At 43.8% G+C, this 22,068-nt stretch overlaps 1 protein-coding gene across 12 annotated transcripts in view; it reads right to left on the bottom strand.

Moving 5' to 3' along the window:
• RPS6KC1 (ribosomal protein S6 kinase C1) overlaps window positions 1–22,068 on the bottom strand; it is a 98,804-nt gene that overhangs the window by 61,355 nt on the left and 15,381 nt on the right. For all 12 annotated transcript variants that reach the window (XR_015051483.1, XR_015051484.1, XM_085855909.1 and 9 more), the window contains exons 3-6: window positions 11,023–11,143; window positions 10,767–10,882; window positions 4,193–4,297; window positions 2,130–2,268 (exon numbers count right to left, since the gene is read on the bottom strand). Coding sequence is in view for 10 of the 12 variants with exons in the window: in XM_085855909.1 (XP_085712035.1) it covers window positions 2,130–2,268; window positions 4,193–4,297; window positions 10,767–10,882; window positions 11,023–11,143 (481 nt within the window). In the remaining 2 variants the exon portion in view is untranslated. The remainder of the gene's footprint in view (window positions 1–2,129; window positions 2,269–4,192; window positions 4,298–10,766; window positions 10,883–11,022; window positions 11,144–22,068) is intronic.

Below are 22,068 nucleotides of genomic sequence, written 5' to 3'. Positions count from 1 at the left end.
AAAAATTGCCGATATCGGCCAAGCACTAATATATAGTGTGAAGAATGTGAACAGTTTATCTAGGATACTAATAATGATAATAGGATACTAATGTGTGTGTGTGTGTGTGTGTGTGTGTGTGTGTGTGTGTGTGTGTGTGTTCATAAAGCATAACATTTTCTCTCTGCTAACTCCCCCCCCCCCATTGTTCGAGCCGAAGAAGCTCCATAAAGCCATAAAGCAACCCAAGAAGGCCGACACAAGGTAAGTGCTTTGCTGTTTCGAACCCTTCCCAGAGTTCCTCCACAGCTATAAAGACGTTCACACATAGTACACACATGAGAATCCCAATGCTACACACCTCAGCTACTGGACAAGTTTCAGCGCTTATTGGTGAATCATCAGCGACAGCGCAGACAGCAATGCATTCCAATGAGGCTCCCAAGCATGTACCATGTGCAAATGTCAAAAGCAGTCGATATATAAATAATACAGAAAGATCCACCCACATCTCTCACCTGTGAATGGAAGGAATAGCCAATCAGCTCTCACCTCATCAACGAAACCCAGGTGGCTAGGATTACATAAATAATTGACACCTCCCATACTCCTCTCGCCGAAGAAGCTGCATAAAGCAACCCAAGAACTTCACTATTTTTTTAAGAGGGGGCCACTTTTGCCGATAAGAGATCAGTGTGAGAGCCAACACTGCTTACAGGACTCCGTGATGGCTGCTATTAGGCCCCACCCATTTACTCTTCTTTGTTGTGGTTAACTGGGCTCCAAGCATAATTGTTTGTATACTGCCATGTAGTGATGTAGTTATGTAAATTTTATGCTTTGCATTGAAACACTCATTTGAAACTATTGGATCAATTTGATATTTATGGCGGATTATGTTGGTGTGTTTTCACATTTGTATATTATCAGCCGCACGTCAGGGGCCGCACTTTAGGCTACCAGTAGCCGACAGTGGCACACGGGCTGTGCAATGAAGAACATAGGTATAACATGAGGTGGCGTAGCATGTGAGAGGGTCTGGCTGAAGAGGATGCTGATTGACGCTGCGTTCGATGGTGATGAATAAAGTCTCAATCTCCTAAATTGCGACTCAACATCATCCAATTACAGCAGATAAAGGTGAGGTATATAGAACTGCTTCAGTAGCGCTAAAACTCCGGATATTTTTTAACGATTTTAAAAATCATTATTTTATTACAATTCAAGTTTTATACTTGAACATTGCGTGGGGTAGACCTGGGGTGCGTTCAGTTACCAAGCATAATATATGTGGGGTAGACCTGGCCCCTGACGTGCGGCTGATAATATACAAATGTGAAAACACTCCAACATAATCCGCCATAAATATCAAATTTAGCACTTGCTAAGCCAGCAGTTCCTTTTGAATGGTTTCTTATGGAGTGCTTGCTTGAGTGCTTAAGCCACTTGGCGAGCACTCTACAAGAAACGTGGTAACTGAACACACACCTGGTGTTGGCTTAACGGTTAAGGTGGCGGGGGCTACCTAAAGATCTTAGTGTCTTGAGTTTCAGCCCCTGTTGTGCCATTTAATAACACGAAGTGGGTTGACTCAGTCTGCCATCCTTCCGAGGTAAACAAAATGAGTACCAGCTTACTGGAAGCAAGGGCACTGCATCAGTGGCACAGCCATGCTCCCAGCAGCCACAGGCTGCTTACATAATAATACTGCACAGGTTATCATGTTTTATGAACTCTCTAGTTTAAGGGCTGGATATGGGAGTTAGAGGCAAAAAGCAGTTTGTGATTATGGTTCTGAAGGCCGTGTGAACGAGGCATAAGGAGACTGAAGGCAAGATGAATGAATGTAAAGAACAGATTTTTCTTCAAAAAAGAGAAAGCAGTATCAGAGCAGTTGAAACACATCTGTTACTCAACATATTGAAAAAGAATAATCTCGTGCAATTGCATCCTTTTTTGACATTCTCTTCAGGTATGAACAGGTGCGGTTTTGCACTATCTGTCTGCAAATCTGATGTTCTATAAACAGGACCGCAAAGGAATCATGCAAATCCATGATTAGGGCATACTACCATGACTGGATACTTGTTTCACTCACAACCAATGTGAAAAATGTTATAAATCAGTGCAAGAATGTACATCAAACTTACGAGAAGGCACAAAAGAAGAGCTGTTCGAAACCGTGGAGGACATAGTCCAGCTATCGGTGAGGCTTGTGCCAAGTCCTGATCCACCACAATCATCGGGCCCCACTTCACCAATGCATGCAGCTCCTCTCAATGGACCAATCTAAAGAAGAAACGCATTCCGCTTTCACTACAGCATCATCATAATCATTATCCCCATGCCTTGGGGGGAAAAAAAAAACTAAAAACGGGGGATATTGTAATCAGGTCTGTCTGTCTGTCTGTCTGTCTGTCTGTCACACTATCTCCACCTAAACCAGTGTGCAGAAATTCACCAAACTTGGTAGTTTTGATTACCACATGGCAGAAGGTGTGAGCACAGTATCATTTTTGGCCCCACGCCCTTTTGTGCAATCAAAGGTCAAATACCAAAAAAAATGCACATTTTAAAATGAAACTTTGTATATTCAATCAACATTGGGGAAATATATGAAATATGTAACGATTTTTTTGATTTGACCCATGGTTCATGATCCAAGGGGTGCAGACTTAAGTTTACAGGGGGTCAAAACAGAAATTTTTAAAGTAAAAAATTGATATTGGTCATTTCTGGTGGAACCTTTTACAATCTTTCAATTTTGCTTTCGGTGGGAAGCATGGGGATTTGTGAGGTTGTGCCATCGACTTTATTTTTTTTGGATACATAGTCAAGGCATGTGGAAAAGCTAGAATACATAACAAAAGGAACAGCAGGAGAAGGGGGGAATGCCAACAGCAGGGTGGAGGGAGGAAATAGACAGAGATGGATAGACTTCGCTCTCGTTTTTATTCTTATTATTATCGATATTATTATTCAGACTACCTAGAGAAGCAAGAAAGCTCTCTACCTAGACACCATACATGTGGATATCAATAATTCCACGTGCATCATCAGTAATTTTAAAAAACCTAAAAAAAAAAAACTTATAAAAAATTTGATAATGGAATGGCTTGTCTTTTGAATTTTTTTTTTCCCAGAACAGTTTAAGAGTTGGGAGGAGGAGGGGGGAGAGGTGGATGTGAAATACATGTGCCGTGATCCACGCTGCGGGAGCTGCGCAGTTTCATCCATATGCACGGTCGGCACAGTTGACACATCCTGCCACCTCAGCACTTCCCCGACCTAATCCTGAGGTCACGCCTGCAGCTCTCCTTCACCTTGCCTGTTCGCATGCGATCAAGCCTCGGCACAAGACCAGACTTGTTCCCCCAGTGCCTCACATTTCCCTTTGGGACTCGCTGTGCTCAGAGCATAGCTACAGAATTTTCAATCTTGTCCGCCTCCTTGGTCATTTCTTTATCATGGTGTGTCTGAGACCTGAAGGTTAGATAATTAAGGACCTTGCAATCGTACAAAACCTGGGGCATGTAGTGTATAATAGTTGCATAATAATTGTATAGTCATTGTTTCTTTTGTTGTTCCTCCCCTGTTGTTCAATACACCCTGCAAGGCAACTTAATCTATGTGGAGTGATTTGAGTTGCCCTGATCATGAGCTGAAGGGGCTCTTAACCATCCGTTAAAGGACAGATTGGGTTCGGGGGCGCCTAACGTCCCGTATGAAATGTACCCCACGTCTGGCACAGCAAACTGCTTGTGCCACTAATATGGTACAGGGTGTGAGGGAAGTACCAGCACATCACTTGACCAGCTTAGACATTCCACAGAAGTATGGTAATAGTAGCAAATAGGCCCACGACCTTGATCAGAGCATCTGAACCGGTGGACCAGCATGACCACTTTAATAGTGGTTTGTCAGGGTTCGGCCCAGAAAACTGGCTCTGGTTAGCCAACTGTAACAATATTTTGCAGACATACCATGTGATGACAAACATGTCTTTTTTAAGAAGTGTTTTGTGTTGCATTGATGACAGCAAAGGAAAAAAATAAGAGAAAGAGGAAGAAAAGGAAGAATGTGGGAGGGGAAGTAGAGGAAGAAGGATGAGGAAGCTTTGTCAGCATCTATAAAAAATTTACAACATATTTTTAACTAAATCAGTTTACACAAAATACCAAATGAAAGTTGTTGGGCGGTGGCAAGTATTCACCGAGCTTTCAGCAGGTGAAGGTGTAGGTGAAGCCAGAGGCAGTAGTGGATCAGGGAGGGTTCCAGCTGGACCAAGAAGATCTGACCCCTTATGTCTGTCTCCCCCCTGTTTAGAACAAACACCAGCATATGTATGTCACAAACTCTAAACAGTCTTGTCTCTCTCTCGAACCCTCCAAAGGCACACTTCAAAACTATACACGCGCTACATACGTAAGAGGATCATCCCAAAATATCTGTCACCCCACCCATGGAATAGATGTGGGAATACCATTGAAAAACTTTATTCATGTTACATTATTCAATACAATGTCCACCTCTTCAATCAGCTTTGTCCAGCAATCAACCAACTTTTTGAACCAAGCATAGAAGCCTTTGTTCTCAAGTGTCCTTGATGTTAGCCTATTCAGCTTGTGCCACCCCCATGCAATAAGTGAAAATGACATACTGTTGACTTTGGTGTTCCTTACTCTGTTTTACGATCTTGAATTGTGAGATACGAGTAAGTTAATTAATTACAGCAATAATGTCGTCGTATAATTATGACATGACTGTAAGCCTATTCAGCCAATGTCGTTTTTTTTCATTTTGGGGAATAAGTAGGAGTCACATGGAGTCAAATCCAGTGAATATGCTGAGTGAGGAAAACTCTCTCACTCCCAGGACTTAACAGTCACAGACATTGCGTTTTACATGTGTTACTGTGTTGTCACTGAAGTCGATGGCATTGTTCAGAAGAGATAGATACTTTCTCATGCAGAAACTTCAGCCCTTTCCAGTAGAGTAAACAAGACAAGTTCTGTCCTGCAGTCATGACACCAGGTATCTCTCTAGAAATTACCTATTCTAAAAAGTGTCACTTTCTTTATGAAAACCACAAAAATGCTATTGATAAAGAAAAAGCCAGTTCAGTTTCTGCTCCTCCGTGAGAAGAATGTGGCACCCATTTTGCCATCAGCTATTTTTTCCCCCAGGAAATAAGTGAAAATGACATACTGTCGACTTTGGTGTTCCTCAGGCCAAAGTCACATTTGCCACGGCGGCCGTGGGGTCTCCAAAATCTACGGCCACTAGCAATTATACGGCGGCCGCAGTATTTCCACGGTCACACAATGTAGCAGTCACATATGTTTATATTTTTCGGGGAGCTGCACGGCGTATTTATAAATTGTGGAGACCGAAAACGTGGGGTTGCCATACGGTCTTTGATTTGATGTCGCACGGTGACCTTAAGGGGGCCCTGCGGCGGCCATAGAATTTTCAAGGCAGACGCAAGGTAGCCTCAAGGTGCCCGCAAGGCGACCGCAGGGGGGCCCTAAGGTGAGCGTGTGGCCAGACGGACGGCAACGAGGGGGTTCATTTAAAAAAAAAAAAAATTAAGTTTTTTTTTTTTTGGGCTTGTCGAATTGCTACGGCGAATGTAGAAATGAAAAAAGTTATAACTCCACGTTATAATTCCACGGCGACCCCTATGGCCTGTAAAAAGATGCCAAATGGCATAGGGCCACCCTGAGGCCACCGCAGAAACTCTGTGGCCGCCACACGTTTCTGTCAATTCAGAGGGCGTACGGCCGCCGTATCCTCGCTGCAGAGCAAATGTGACTTAGGCCTTACTCTGTTTTAAGATCTTGAATTGTGAGATATGAGTGAGTTAATTAATTACAGCAATAATGTCGTCTGCTGGAAGGCCTGCTACCTGAATGGAGAAGGCATATCTGTTTTTTTCTCACAAAATGGATGACACCCATCATTGAACAGTTCTCAAGTGTGGACAAGTGCAAGGTATAATTGCAAAAATCAATTAGTTGTGTCTGTGTGTAACGTTTCCATGTGGAACACTTTTTCGCACCCAAGAACAAAGAAATTTCGAACTTGGTTTTTTCTGGGATCAGACATCTGATAATTTGTGAGTCATCGACTTTAACTACTCGGCCATGGAAACTTTTACATGATAACCACTGTTTTTGTAATTATTATGATAAAGAGCTTGTCCTTACAGATGTGAGGAAGAAGAATTAGAAATTGGAGCTCCACTGTAAAACACACAAACGGACACTGCAAATAATACAGTATTGTTGGATCCCGACATTCGCAGTTCCACGGACCCATGTATTCGCGGTTCATAAAATGTGACCTGTTTCTACGTTCGTGGCCCTGTGCTTTGCGTATTCACAGGGGTTTTTTTTGCGTATTCGCAGTTTTTCTGACCTGCTTCTACATTTGCAGGCCTGTGCTTCACACATTCGTGGTTTTTCTGACCTACATCTACATTTGCGGGCGTATTCGTGATTTTTTGTGGGTGTATTGACGGTTTTTTGTGGGTGTATTCATGGTTTTTCACAGGATTTTTGATTTTCCCTTATGACTGATGAACCGCCAGGAACCTATCCCCCTTTTTCCCAATGAAACAATGCCACGATATTCGTGGATTCGACATTCGTGGCATTTTTCAGGAACGTATCCCCTGCGAATGTCGGAGTCTGACAGTACTGTGCAAAAGTTTATTTTATTCCAAAGATATTCATTCTTTTTCAATCAAATTATCAGTGACAACAGTCATAGGTATTTATTATTGTAAATTAACAGCCTTTATAAATGAGTGTGAAACCAACTGCTTAAGTAAATAACAAGAAGAGTCATTTTATAGTATCAATCAATACTTGGTGTGTCCGTCCTTCACCTTCTTGAGTGCCATCACTCTTTTATCCATGCTTCCTGTATACGACTGAAGCACTATCGCAGGAATATTGTGCCAGATATCCTGTAGTACATTCCACAGTTCTGTAAGGTTAGTTTGGTGCCTCGTGTTCATCGCTGTTTCCAGGTAATCTCATATTCCCTCGATCAGACTCATGTGTGGACTCTGGGGTGGCCATTTTAACAGTTGAAGCATACAGGCTGAACCTGTTCTCCAAATACTGTTTTATTACATTGGAAAAGTGTTTTGGATCAACATGTTGTTGGAAAACGAATCCTCTTTAGATTTAACAATTTCCACTCGGAACTGCATGGTGCTGCAGCATCTGCTTGCACTTATCTTTTGTTCGTGTCCATTTGATTTTAACAAGTTTTACGACACAAAAGCCGAGATAAATCTCCAGTCTCCTCCATGTTTAACATTAGGCTGCAAACATTGCACGCCGTAACGTTTACCAGATCCAAAAAATTCAAACTTCGATTGATCAGATCAGAGTGCCTGATTCCATTGTTTAGTTTCCCAATCTTGGTGTTGCCTTGCACATATCAGTCTTTCACCTTATTCTGTAGTCTCAGCAGTGGTTTATTTGCTGAAACTCTGCCATGGAGACCCGCTGCAATCAGCCTTCTGTGTACAGTGCTGGATGAGATGTAAATGTTCAGGCCTGCTCTCATTTCATTTGTCAGCTGCTGCCTTGATTCTCTTCTATAGCATAAGCTGAGCAACTTCAAATGCTTGTCTTGCCTTGGGGAGGTTCTTCTGGCAGGCCCGTAGCCAGGGCTCAGTATTAAGGGGGGCATATGAACTGGATGGGGGGGCACAATTATTATATTTAATATTTTTGATAACCCGGTATGCTATTGTATTCATGCAGCATTGACGCATCTATACTGAGGGTGCCGTCGCATACTATCAAAATTGATCTCAGCTAGATTTAATATGTTCCGATGTTTTTGGCCTAAAATTATTCGAATGCAGGAGAGCCGCAACAAACTGGCACATTCACAATGCAGATATTCAATGATTAGACAATTGGCACCAATTCAGGTGCACTTATACAAGGTGTTGTCAAGAATTGGCATTAGAAAATTAATATACCAGAGATACAATGACTAAACGGGGGAGGTTGGCACCAGAATCAGTGCACTTTGAAATAAGATACAGTCGGCTATGACCTGCGATCATCATGTTAAACTATCAACAGCAAATACGACCAGCCTGAAGATACCACAACGTCCGCATTTAAAGCAGTCAATTACACAGAGGTAAGGTTATGCACAAAGCACTAGATATGGGATATGCAAAGCACCAAACACAACATTTAACTTAAACATTAGAAGTACAAAGCAGCCGACCACGGTGGGTGCTGACCACAACCACACTGCAACCACAACCACACACGCATCACCAGCAGTCACACACACAATCTGAACTCCTCGTATAGTTTTTATACCACTGTACTCGCTGTCAGAAGAGCTGCAGGCGACTCGTCTCGGTGTGGAATCTTCTGAGGACCTTCTCCTTCCATTCATTCAGGCATTTACGTGTGAGGTCTCTCTCGAAGGCCAGCCGTACCAGTTGTGCCTTGCGTGCATGGCGCATGGACCGTCGATGGTCAGTGAAGACATTCCTCAATGTTGAGAATGAGTTTTCACACATGGCAGTGGATGCACCAAATGTTAGTCTAAGTCTCATAGCAGTCACTACACTTGGCATGGCTTCCAGCGTTTTGTGGAATGTTGAGAGGAGTTTTTGTGTTGTCCATCTTTCGTTTGGCTGCTTTTCTGTCTGTGAGCGAATAAACTGCTTTGCAACCACACACTCTGTTTCACTGATGGTTGACTTTGTGAATGTCATGATGTGCTGGAGCAAGTGGGGATCCAAAAACGTGCCATTTTCAGGATTCAAGGCAGCGAGTGAACGGGCGAATTGTGTGTTGCGCTCACTGAAGCGCTGAGCGATCTCTCCAAGCACAGTGTCAATTGCGCTGTAAAAAAACCCTCTGCAGTTCCGTCTTGTCATTGTCATTGTTTTGTCCTGTAGTCTCCAAAACTACAAACTGTTCTAAGTTCTTATGCATTGTGCGTCTCCGTTTTGGTGGTGCAGGTGTAGAAGTGCGAGCATCGTTGGCCTTGTTCCACAGATCAGTGAACTCATCCTCAGAGCAGAGTTTCTTCACACACTCTGCAGCACTCGCCACCAGTTCCAACCCCGTTAGCAAGTCCATGTCCTCTGCCTGCAAGCGTCTGTTAGGGCCATCTAACAACATCAGCAGTTTTTGTACAAAGATAGCAATGAACATGAAGGCAGGCCCAGAGACTTTCCCCAAAAGCCCACTAGCCTCCATCCTCATCTCTGCACCGTTGGCACGCTCTGCATCAATCTCCGACAGTAAGGATGTGATATCCTTAAAAGATCCTATGATCACAGACACGGTGGCTAAATGTCCCGTCCACCTTTGATCAAGAAGTCGTTTTAACCGCTCACCTTTATACTGTGCAGCAACAGTGGGCTTTCTGAAGAATTTGTACAGGCAACAACAAACCTCGAGGAAATCAGTGACAGCTTTCTCTGCTGCCAGTGCGTGGATAACTACCAGATGGAGTTGGTGATTTAAGCAGTGCACATAGGGGATTTCTCTTTCCAATATCTCTTGCAACAGCTTTTGCACCCCACCGTGCTTACCAGCCATTACCGAAGCCCCGTCGAAGCCCATTACCCAGGCCCCCCAAGTGTCCACTCAGCCTGTTCGTAAACTCCTCAGCTACTCTCTCATCCCTGAGCTTGCCAACATCCAGCCGAGGCTGGAATGGTACCATTCTCCAGGATTTAAGGTGCAGCTTTAGAGTTGCTACAACAAGCCTGTGGTCAGTATTGAGGAACTGAGCACTCCGGTAGACCCTGCAGTTCTGGATCATCCTCCAACGACCGTCAATGAGGACATGGTCAATCTCCTTTGCCAGACCGCCAGCGTTGGAATACCAAGTCCAGCGATGAGCTTGTGAGTGCTGACACCATGAACCGGCCCCCCTAAGTCCATGACTTCTTGCAAAGTCAAGGAACTTGGTGCTATTCTGGTTCATAGTTCCTGACCCATGGGGACCAACACACATCTCATAACCGTCCCTATCAGTTCCAGTCGATGCAATGAATTCCCCAAGACTGGAAGTGTATCTCGTCTGGGGCACTGATCAACCACAGACTCGAGCGTGGCGTAGAATGCATCCTTCATTGTGAGATCACTTGCCTCAGTCGGAGCATAAATAGAGACCAGGGAAATGACACCTAAGGAGTGACGAATCCTTAATCTCATAATACGCTCGTTGACCGGTGTTACCTCAATTATCATTGGGGTCAGCTTATTGGACACAGCTACAGCAACTCCTTGGGTATGGTAACCATCAGAGCGACCAGACCAATAGTAGGTGTAACCACCCACCATTATCTCGCCGCAATCTGGTCTCCGAACCTCAGAGAGAACTGCAATCCCGATGTCCAAACGCTTGAGCTCGGATGATAACAGAGACAGGTGATCATCCTCTCTTTGGGATAGGACATTCCAGGCACCCACCCGAAGGGACCGCCTCAGGTTAACCGTAAGATTTTGTTGAATCACATCAATTGTGTTCACACATTTGCTTGTCATTGTATTTCAAACTACAGTATGTCAGTTTAGAATGCAAAACATTTCAGACTATGTCAGCTCTAATTGTACACAAAAAAGTCTTCATTTTGAAAATTTAATTTGAACCTTTTGCCGTCAGAAACAAATCACCTTGTCTACCTACACGAGTGCAGTAAAGAAAACATCTTCACATCGAACCTTCTGCAATTGTTCCACAGGTAATAGCAATAGGTCCACTCGTGTGTTACTCACCTCAAAAAACTGACGCATGTGCTGGCTATTGTACAAAGCAGGGATGTTTGCTGAGAACTGCAACAGATCCTCTGCACATTGCCGTCGCTCTTCAATCACAGTCTCTTCAAAGCGCCCTTCCACGGGATGGAAAAAAGACCCTTGCGGTGAATTGATTATAGATGTGAAAATGAACATGAAATCATCATGGAGAAACATTTTCAGGTTTACAACAAAGAGCAATTCCTGTAAAAAATTAACTTGGAGTTGCTTTTACCAAAGACCGTTCCTTTTGAAAATGGCGGGAACTCCTCAGATCTTCTGAACAAGTTTTTATGAATCGTGAGCAGTTCCTTATGAAGCTTCTTGAAATCGTTATACCTTTTCCACACCACAATCTGCAAAAATACAACAACCGTGGATCATAAAACACCGTGATTGCAATGATTCCGCTGAATAAATAAATAAATAATGAAATAAATAAATACACAAAGAAAAAGCTGCAAAAGGTTTTCAAAAATCCAAATTGTTCAAGTCATTTTAGGTCACTCTACAAGGCTTGCAACAGGTGCGTGTCCATCTTTAGAAAACCCAGAAAACATAATCTTGCAAATTAAAGGCTAAACTCTCCAAACCAGTCTTCTTCCTCAAAGTCATGATAGCGCCTTAATAAGTCTGTCTCTTGTGTATATTCGCCCTCCATCCCCTCGGTCACATAATATGGTCTCGTATCAGACTCTGCTGGAGATGAGGCAAAATGTGTCAACTCATCTTTGCCTCAATCTCAAGCACCCCAACCAATTCAACTGTCCAACCCTCACCCCCACCCTTCTGCTTCCCCCCTCTCCTCACCCTCATGCCAACTGTCTACTCTTGACTGTGCTCCTCACACCTGAGAAGGTAAACGAAGTTCTGTCCAGCCTCAACTCTTCAACGGCAACAGGCCCAGATGGCAACATTACCTGTGTGCCAAAATCTTGGTCTGTTGCTCTTGCTTTTCCTTTGTCTACGCTCTCCTGTCTGTCTTTCTCCTTTGGTCACCTACTGTCTAGAAGTCAGCTGACATCACACATTTACCAGAATGGTGCAAAAATATATCCTCTCAATTATAGGCCAGTAAGCTTATTTCCAATTACAAGCAAAGTTATGGAAGCCATCATTGAAACATGTCATCTTTCTTTTTTCAAACAGCCTGATCTTTCACAATCAGTTTCAATTCCACCATGGTTACTCAAAGGTGGGCACTTCTGCTTGGATACTTGAATAGAAATGGTGTATAATGAATACTTAAACAGACTGAAACTGCGGATTGTGGTGCAGCAGCTGACTGTTTTTAGCAGAAGGTGACTCTGTCTTTCACATACTGCAACTAAAGCCAGGAGTTCAATTTTAACTTTCATATAATAGTTCCCGGGTACATTTCAAAATCCTCATAATTTTGTGTAATGGATGCCTAAACAGGAAGCATGGGTGGCAGGTGACCCCTGTTGGCCAGGGCCCTTGCAGAAACTGCTGGTGTGGCAGGTGGGTTCACGGTCAACATTATTGGGATCTCCCACAATGAGGTTGAAACACAAGGTCTGTTGCTCTGACATCGCACACGTGTTGGTTGCCTCTTTGTTCAAACACTTTACAATCATTTCCACATCCTTTGTGAAGGATGTGGAAATCATTGTAAAGATGTGGAGATTATCGTGATTCAATTGTGTGGCTCAGTAGTTCAAGGGCTCGAGTGGAATGTTATGTCAGAGGTTCTGAGTTCGAGTCTTCCCTCGGAAGAAAAACGTCAAGTCACAAGATTTCCACATCTGCCCTAAGCAGGAATTTATTTGTTTCATACACATCTCCTGTTGTTTAAGAAAACAATGCGATGCCAAGCAACAAATGGTATCCCAAAGGTTCTGAGTACTGAGTGGTGAAGGGATAAAGCAAACTTAGTGACATTACGCAACAGTTCGTTCATGACCTACAAACTTCCTCATGCTTGTATTCCAGCTCTTGCACACAGCGGCCATTTTATCCGCAATCTGCAACTGATTTCTGGTGACAGGCTAAATCATGCAAGTTCTAGGAGTGTCAGGATAAAAGCAAACCGTCATCATTGGAGGTCTACTCCAATGCAAGTGCATGATTTGGAGTTATATGCATGTACGTGACTGGTTATGTGAACATTGCCCTGCTCACGCACTTCCGGGGCAGTACCGCATTGCTTGCCTATCCTTTCCTGCATTATCTGGGTGGTGTAGGTACATATAGTTATCAGTCTCATGCCGGCCACCCCTTTTGCCAACCAAAAGCGGTCTTTTGGTTGGCTGAAAGGGTGGTTGTTTTATCTTGTATGCATATTATATAAATTAAGAGTCCACATATAATTAACATGATATATGACATCATAATATGTTTATGCTTTCATGTTTGTTTGACTTGAACGTCCTCATTGCCACCTGCCTATCTGCATCTCATGAACCCATGATACAAGTCAGGCAGGAAGGAGCTTGAACCAACTGTCTACTGCTTTTGCTGACATATCAACAGTTTCACCACTCAGCACTCAAGACTGAAAAGCCAGAATGCGACCAAATTTGGGTTACACCATTCGGCCAGGGTAGGGATGTTAAATTGTGGAGGTCATGCCGATCACGTGATCAAAAGTGTCCGAAAATTTTGGACTTAATAAATTATTGGGAAAATCGCGTAAATTCCCTCAAAAATCTTCTTCTCCAGACCCGCCAGTTAGAATGCTATCAAATTTGGGTTACAACATTAGGCCAGGGCCCAGACAAGCTATAGGTCCAATGGTACTATTTTTTGCGGAGTCGGCCGAGCACCTGAGAAAGGGACTTGCGTGCCACGTGACAGTGAGGGCACTAGTGTGGGAGTCCAGAGAGACTCCACCACCGAGCCACATGAGGCCATGTCACCTCATCATTTTAAGGTCCTCCATTGGCCTCCAAAGCACATTAACCACATTTCAAAGTTGGCCTCCAAAGCACATTAACCACATTTCAAAGTTGGCCTCCAAAGCCAGCTGCCGATTGGGCATCCTCAGTCATGCAAAGTCCCTCCTTGGCACACCTGAACTCTTATCAACCTACAAGGCTTTCATCTGCAGCTTGATGGAGTACTGCGCTACCCTCTCAGCTGGCTCCCCTGCCTCACATCATACTCAGCTTGACGACGTGGAAACTAACGCCTTTAAGATTATTGGAATCTCCCGCAATGAAGCAGAGTCTATGGGCTTATCACTTCGCCATCGAAGACAGGACAGTAGTCTCTCTGTCTTCTACCGCCTCCTTTCTGGTCTTGCAATCTCTGCTCTTTCCATGCTTTGTTCCCCCCCCCCCCTCACCAGGTTTCTGCATGGCTCATATGGTCCACCATCAACCCCTTTTGGTGAAACTACCAAAATCCAGTATCACTGCTCACCTCTACTTATTTGCCCTTTTTCCCACCTGTGGAACAAATTTCCATATTCTCTTCAATCGCATTCTTCCCTCCAGGTCTTCAAGACAACTGTTCACCACCATCTCAGATCGCCACCAATCAAAAACCATGATCTTTTCTCCCCTCGTTAACTCCCCCCCCCACCCCAACCCAATGCGTCCTCCTTCCAATTTTCCAGTGTTCCCTCCTGAGGGTTTCCTTCTGCATCCATATTGTCCACCCCATGCATCCTCTCCTGCCCCCCATTCCACCCTACACCCATTGTTGTCTGCCTCACCCTGTCTTGGCCTTCACTTTGCTCTTGGTGCTTCCCTAAACCCATGTCTGCGACCCCATCCACTCCACCACCACCCCCCCTCCATTTTGGGCTTCGGCTATGCCGTTGGTGTCTTCCTTTTGTCCTGTTGCGTCCTTATCAGTTCAGTGTACCGTTACGTGCGGCCTCCGTGCCTCAGAATGAGTGTCCCTTGAGCACAGGAAGGGTCACGTGGCAGACAATTAAATGATCACTTTAAACTTTTCAGTCAATTGACAACCAACCAGGTGACAACCAGCGCACGACATACAACAGAAGGAACCTCAAAATGCAATTTATTAAATCCCACCGTTAAAATGAGATAACATCATTCAATAATAATTCAATCACAATTCAATCACTTTTCAATCAATAATTCATCATCAACCCTCAGTTACTGTGAAATTCCACACAGGAAATACAAGTTACGTTGAATGCTTTTTAAAACTTAATGAAAGTTACACACATATATTTCAATGCAGTTTCAAATATTTCAACAACTCTCGAGAAAGGCAATTTCCACCCTGTTACAAAGACAACTTTACACTGACGTTTTAATACACCCCCCTTTAATATAGGATTTGTGCCGTGAATCAAAGTCAGAATCTTGCAGTGTCCGCATGTGCAATTGATGATCCTTGTCGTGTGGAAGCGAATATGTAAATGAACGGTCAGCCTTGTGTACGGAGTGAATGAGCTCTGCGGGACTTATCACGCAGTATGGAAATCTCACCGTGACTCCGGCCGAATCATGAGAAGGAGTGGGGAGGAGGGATGACCTTGCCGTGCTGCTGCCCAGAGAAGCTGTCGGCATGGGATGTCAACGTGGAGTTGTTTCGCATCCCGAGTGCTGTGTTGGCTCCTCGTGAGCACAACCAGTCTGCCAGCAGGATTGGATCCAAACACCAGCACGGAACTGGATCACAATCAGGTCTGTGGTCACTGTGCGCCAAACGAGGCAAGGCTCAAGATGCCGTCGCAGCCTGTCTCCGCTGTGCACAGCACTCCGCTGCTTCAAGGCTCCGTACGCTGCTGGAGCTGGATCTCTGGTTTATTTCCAAGACCTCCTCCATGTTGCTTCTGCCGAATGCTCATCGCTTCACCTTTTATGGCAACCACGCAAGGTCAACCTCGAGGGAAGGCAACGTACTGCCTGGATTCAAAGATTGACCAAAGCTTGACCATTGGTTCAGAGCATTCTTTTCCATAACAAATCTAGAGCAGCAAGAGTGAGAGATAAAGTAGGGTAGGGCTGCAGCTGGCCATCCTACCTGCTGCCACCGCATGCTCCTGCAACTGACGACAACATCATCTGTCAGCCACTCACCTGTTGCCACTTGTCAATCCAGCCTGGCAGTCACGTTCTAGCTTTGTCATTGCCAGCCATGCCATCTCTTGTGCCATCTATCATGCCACTGTTACCTACTGTGCCATTTTTTGGGGGCCATAAAGGCTGAAGACCCACAATGCTTCAAGGCTACATGGGCAGACTTTGATTGCTTATTAGGCCACAAGGGCTGTTTACGTATTACTGCTGTGGGCCACTTGGGCTGAAGACATTATAAAGGCCACAAGGGCCAAGAAGACCTTACTTAGTGGTCATGCGGGACCCTTTGTGTAATTTTTGTAGGCCCTCCAGGCCAAAAAAACTCCAGTTGTGGAGAGGCCATTTGGGTCAGGGAGCACGGGGTGTTGACAGGCCCAGTGGTCACTGAGGACACTTGTAGTGCTGGGACCCCAGGCCCTAATACACAGTATTGGGGAAGGGGTCCTATACTGGGTATGGGGGTCCAGAACTTGTGGATTTCATTGACCCGTCAGAGCAAGAAGAAAAGCAGGCCCTCCTGGTACATGCACCCTTTTCCCAAAGACACATTTTAAAATTGCATCCCAATTTAGTGCTGTTTAAGTTACGTGCAACAGTGAGTGAATGAGTAGAAGTAGTGGAGTGATGCATCAGCTTAGGATGAATACTATATTGATTTTTCTTGTTGCACATGGGCGATTTCAGATAAGGGTTGGGAGAAGTCTTTATGTTAAATGGGGTCATGCCCAGCATTGCTACCTTTTTTGAGAGCAGACTTAGGTGAGAGTTTAAAGCAGAAAGGTGGGGGTAGTGTTGTGCAAATGACTCCCAATAAGTTATACATGTTTAATATGGCGTAGTCGCTAGCCCCCGTTGAACTTTGTCCAAAACGGGGGCTTATGGATTTGGTCTCGATTTTCGTGTCCGTGCGGGCGTGCGTCCGCAACCATATCTCAGACATATATGGACCGATTTTATTCATACTTGGCAAAAAGCCAACACATGTTGGTATACATAAGCATATCATTTTGTTTCGTGATGCGATCAAAGATGGTAGACTGGCGGCCATTTTGTAACTTAAATGTATCCCCAACCATTTCTCGGACATGCATGGTCCGATTTTGATCAAATATGGCACAAGCATGGTACACGATGGCATTCATTTGCACCTAACTTTATTTTGCAGTCTGATTAAAGATGGCCCGACTGATATACAAGCGGCCATTTTAGTTGTACATAAATATGGGCTATGCCTTTAACTCCACACAACAAAATTACTAAAACAATGGGGGCTATGACATTTTATGTCTTTTTTACTTGTTTCTTTTGTGATTGTCTCAGCATAAGCGTAAAATAATTAAATGTTATATTAGATATGCATCACTTAAATGTAGAGTTAGACACTGTCAACCCCTCTTCGTGTGTGTCTTGAATTATCAACACGTTTGATCCCAGGCTTGTAGCAAGGTATGATGTACACATTTAGGACACGGGGGACCAAAAAATGAAAGTCATTGTATGATTAATTTTTGCATATCATTTGTTAGCCAACATCATGGGGATTCAGGATCTATACTCAACAAAAATAAAAACTTTACACTCGTTTCAAAGTCAATAATTTGAACACTTTGGAAAATAGGTTTGAAATAACGATTGTATTCAATTCTCTTGTCATTAAAGATGCTATAGCATACAGATGATCTTTGTCATGGAATCGGTTCCACCGGAAATGCGACGACAATGTCCATGATCAAAAACTGTGAGTCACAACTTAATGAAATCATGTCAATATCGGGTGTGTCCTCCATGGGCGTTCACAACTGCGATACAACGTCTCCTCATGGATTGAATGATGCGTCTGAACACAGCTTGGGGAATGCACCGCCATATTTGTACCAACATGGCACCAAGCTCCTGCAAGTTCTGTGGAGGGTTCCTTACTTGATGGAGCCGCCTGCCTAACACATCCCACACATGCTCTATGGGGTTGAGGTCAGGAGATCTTGAGGGCCACTCCATGACATTGATGCCAGCGTCCCTGCGGAAATTCGTTGTTAAATTGGCCGTATGAGGTCTGGCGTTATCCTGTTGGAAAGTCAGACCTGGGCCATGAGCTGCCATGAATGGTAAAAGCTCTGGAACGAGCACCTGATCCCTGTATGCTGCCGCATTAAGGTTTCCCTGGATGACAATGAGTCGGGATCGAGCATGACCGTTGATACCACCCCAAACCATAACGCTACCGCCCCGAAAGCGTTCCACTTCCTCTACGCAACACTGGGCATTGCATTCTCCTCGTCTTCTCCAGACTCTAACCCTTCAATCAGCAAAAGTTAGTGTGAACCTTGATTCGTCACGAAACACAACCCTATTCCAATCTCACTGGGTCCATCTCAGGTGCCGTCGTGCCCAAAGAAGACGTTGGCATCGATGGAAACGGGTTAGAATTGGTCCACGATATGGCCGCCGTGCATGACGACGAGCAGAGCGCAGGCAATTTCGAATGGTTTGGGCAGTCACTCGACCTCCAAACAATTCATTCCTAGTGGATGTGGCAGTGACAAACCGATGACGCAAATGACGTAAGACAATCTGTCGGTCTTCTGCACGTGACGTAACATGTGGTCGACCAGGACAGGGGCGGTCAGCTGTGGTGCCAGTTTGATGGAGACGTGTCTGGAGGTTATGGATGGTCTGTCGACTGCATCCCATAACCCTCGCAACGTCAGTGATGGATGTTCCCGTATTCAGCATGCCAATGGCACGTTCACGCTGAATGTTTGACAGTCGTGGCATTGCAAATTAACGAATAATTAACCATAAAACCTTGTTTTTCTGAGATGATACTCTCCTCTGCTACCTTGAGATCAATTGCAGATGTATCAATAGGCCACGTGACTTGTGTCACGTGGAAACGTGATTTTAGCGTGCAGTGCTCTGTTACGTGCTACGTAGGCCCGACCAGTAGAATGAATGTGTGAAGTAATGCCCTCGACAATGCCTTTAACCATAATCACAAGAACTCTTTCAAGAAAAGTTTCGAAACACTATTTGACAAATAATGAGTGTCAAGTTTTTATTTTTGCTGAGTATATTTGGGCAGAGCATAATTCTTCCTCTTTCAATTGCTCTGACAGGGTCAAAGTTGGTTATCAATTATCTGTATCAAAGAACCACTCATATCATTCTAAAATTGGTCTGATGGCTTAGATATGTATTATACACTAATTGGAAACCACATATATGGAGAATATTTGGTTTACCTGATATTTGACCTTGAACAAAGAGGTCAAGGTCACATGAAATTAACAAATTGATCACCGTTCATTCAGGTCATAAATATATATATATATATATATATATATATATATATATATATATATATATATATATATATATATATATATATATATATATATATATATATATATAGACACATATATACTATGCACATAAACTTAACCATAGAAATACATGCTGTGATGAACCAAACTAACATCTTAGGATTAAAAGTGCAGATTCCTTTAAAACGTTACGTACTTCCGAACCACCTTTGATGTTCTGTATACTGAACACAAACTGGCCTTTGGTATTGATTTTTATATCATAGGGCCATCTTGGTAAACTTATTTTGTGGTTATAAAATCAAGCTTATAGCTACCAGTAATTTTGTAGCAGCTTGGTAAATGCAATTTGTTACGTACTTCCTAACATTTTTGACCCAATCATGGAAGTGAACTTAAAAACTGGTATGTCGTAATGATCCATGTTGAAACTTGCCATTTTAAATCATCACTTTATGCAGAAGTAAATTGCCATTTATGATGTTCTATCAGATGCATTTCAAATTTCTGGAATAAGATTTTGTAAGCTTCACTATGACTGGGGGAAATTTTGCAAAATCTGAGATTTTACACATTTGAGGTGCCAAGATATGCAGAAGGTCATAAGAAATGTACAGTTTCGAGGAATTGTTCTATTCTTATGTATAATGAAATATATCAAACAAAAAATGCATTTTCAACCATTTTGGACAACATATACAATCATACATGTAACCCATTTCTAAAAAAATGAGGAATAAAAATGGAAAAAATAGCCTGTGTTTGGATAAAAAATATGCTTTGTAAGCAACTATATCCATAGGACCCATAGCAAAGTATACATTTTCTGAAAGCACAGACACTTGGGCATTATATAACATTAAGATTGTTTCTCTTCTTAAAACTGGGTTAAATTTCTAAGCCTTCTCCTCATTTAGGACCACAGTGTACACAATACCATGCTACAAGCCTCCCATTTATTGATGTTTTCCCTCCGTAATCTGTCCTTTGTGTCTTCTTTGAGCTTGCTCGAGCTTTGGATGCAAGTATTTGAAAACGAGTGTCGTGAACACCACCGCTTGCTTCTAAGCTTTGGGGTAAGGGTTGCAACAGGTCACTCCTCCCCCAGGATGATCAGCACTCAATGGTGAGTGAGTGGGGAGGGCACGTGATGTCACGGCACGAGTTGGGGCCAGAGGTAATAAAAGCCCATACAGCAGGAGGGATATGAGGAGTTGCCAGACTGAACCTCCAGAGACTGCGTCTGGAGTCTGTGAAGTTGTTGGCCAAGCCATGCCCACACCCAGTCAGCCACATCTCTCCTCCAAATCACGAACGCCGCACTGTGTGCCGCACGCCGACCTGCAGCAAGGATGCAACTTTAACCACTTGCATTGGCTCCTGCTGTGTCCAGCTTGGTACAGCCAGGGTATTTATGCCCCGTCTGCCACTATTTGTTTTCTATCTCACATGGTATGACTGAAGCCTTCAGTTAGTTAAGGAAAACTGATCATTTGTTAGTTTTGTGGGCGTGTATGGAATGTAGCGTTAAGGGGTTATATTGTTGATTATTGATTGCTTCTTCTGTTTCCTTCCCCCATGCCATAATTTTCACCTTGTTGAATATACCTGGTCTTGGAGGTGAACTCTGTCTGTGGTGGCTGCTTCATTGGTGGTTATATAAAGATCTGTTGAGGGATAATTGATCGTGGTCTCCAAGCCACTCATAAGACCGCATCATGTGACTTGAGATTGCTCAGGCTAAGATTAGATTGAGTCACGTGACGCCTATCGGCGCAGCACTGGGCTGCTTTACGACTTTCAATTCACATGGTAAAGCGGTCATCAGACACAGATTTGGTAGGAAGGCCTCAAAGCGGTCGACCGTTGTGGTAGCTTTGATGCGACCTTCTGGATTCTAACCAGGCAATTGAAAGGTCCATCAGCTGAAAAATATATTGCTATGGTAATGGTTTTGGAAGACTCCGGGAGACACACCTAACACATAAAGGAACCCAGGAGTTTAGATATATCTGTACTATTTTGTTTCATTAGATATATCTCTGCCCATATCAGTGGACACGGAAATGCATTGTGTTTGTACAACAGATTTTAACCCCTTTGTAATTATTCTTCTAAATCCCCTCTCTTCTTATCTATCTGTATCTGTATCTCTATCTCTCTCTCTCCTGCTCTGCCTCTATTTTCAGCACATCCATACACACTTTGCAACACACAATATTACACCTCACAAAACCCACATTAAATTTCTTTACAAATCCAAAGGATTGGGGATGTGAACCTCCTCAACAACATAGAAAAGATGAAGCAGAAGAACCAAGGACTGCATATGGGCAGGGTTGCCAGTCGACCACATTTCTGAGCCAGGAGCTCAGCCATTGAGAGCCCCATGGCAACAAGAGCGCACCATTGGGAAGGCGGCATCTGTGAAGATCAAGCTGCACTTGGGGCTGCTTGGTCCTTAGACCATGCCTCTCCCGAGAACTTCATAAACCCGAACATCCGAGGACTCATAGGCTGGTATCCGTCGAGGGAACATCTGAGAGACAAACAAGCCATTACGAGAGCGAGCAGCTGTGAGAGCAAGCCTTGTGGAAACAAACGGACTGGTGCCACTTAGCAAGAACTGCTGACGACACACTGACCCACACTCTCTGTCTCTATCTGTCACTATTTCTAATTTACTCACTTGGAACACACGAGAGCAATCAACAATTGCACCCTCGACCTGTTCATGGCTGGGCTGGATTACTGACTCGCATTCACAATTTCCTTGTCGCACATGCATTCACACTGACTTCTCCCCACACCTTCACCCTTTCTCCCCCTCACATATTTTGTGTTGGGGCCAATGTAAGCCTGCAGGCTTATGTCGGGTGAGCGAAGGGTTGCCCACAAGCCCCAACTCCTTCATCTGTTTCTGATCTAGTTTCC

The sequence above is a fragment of the Eptatretus burgeri genome, chromosome 15 (assembly GCF_056783735.1).
Source record: "Eptatretus burgeri isolate ZD-2024b chromosome 15, Ebu_testis_v1, whole genome shotgun sequence".
NCBI lineage: Eukaryota > Metazoa > Chordata > Myxini > Myxiniformes > Myxinidae > Eptatretus > Eptatretus burgeri.
Note: the sequence above shows the minus strand (reverse complement) of the source record. Positions and strands in the feature narration are given on the sequence as shown.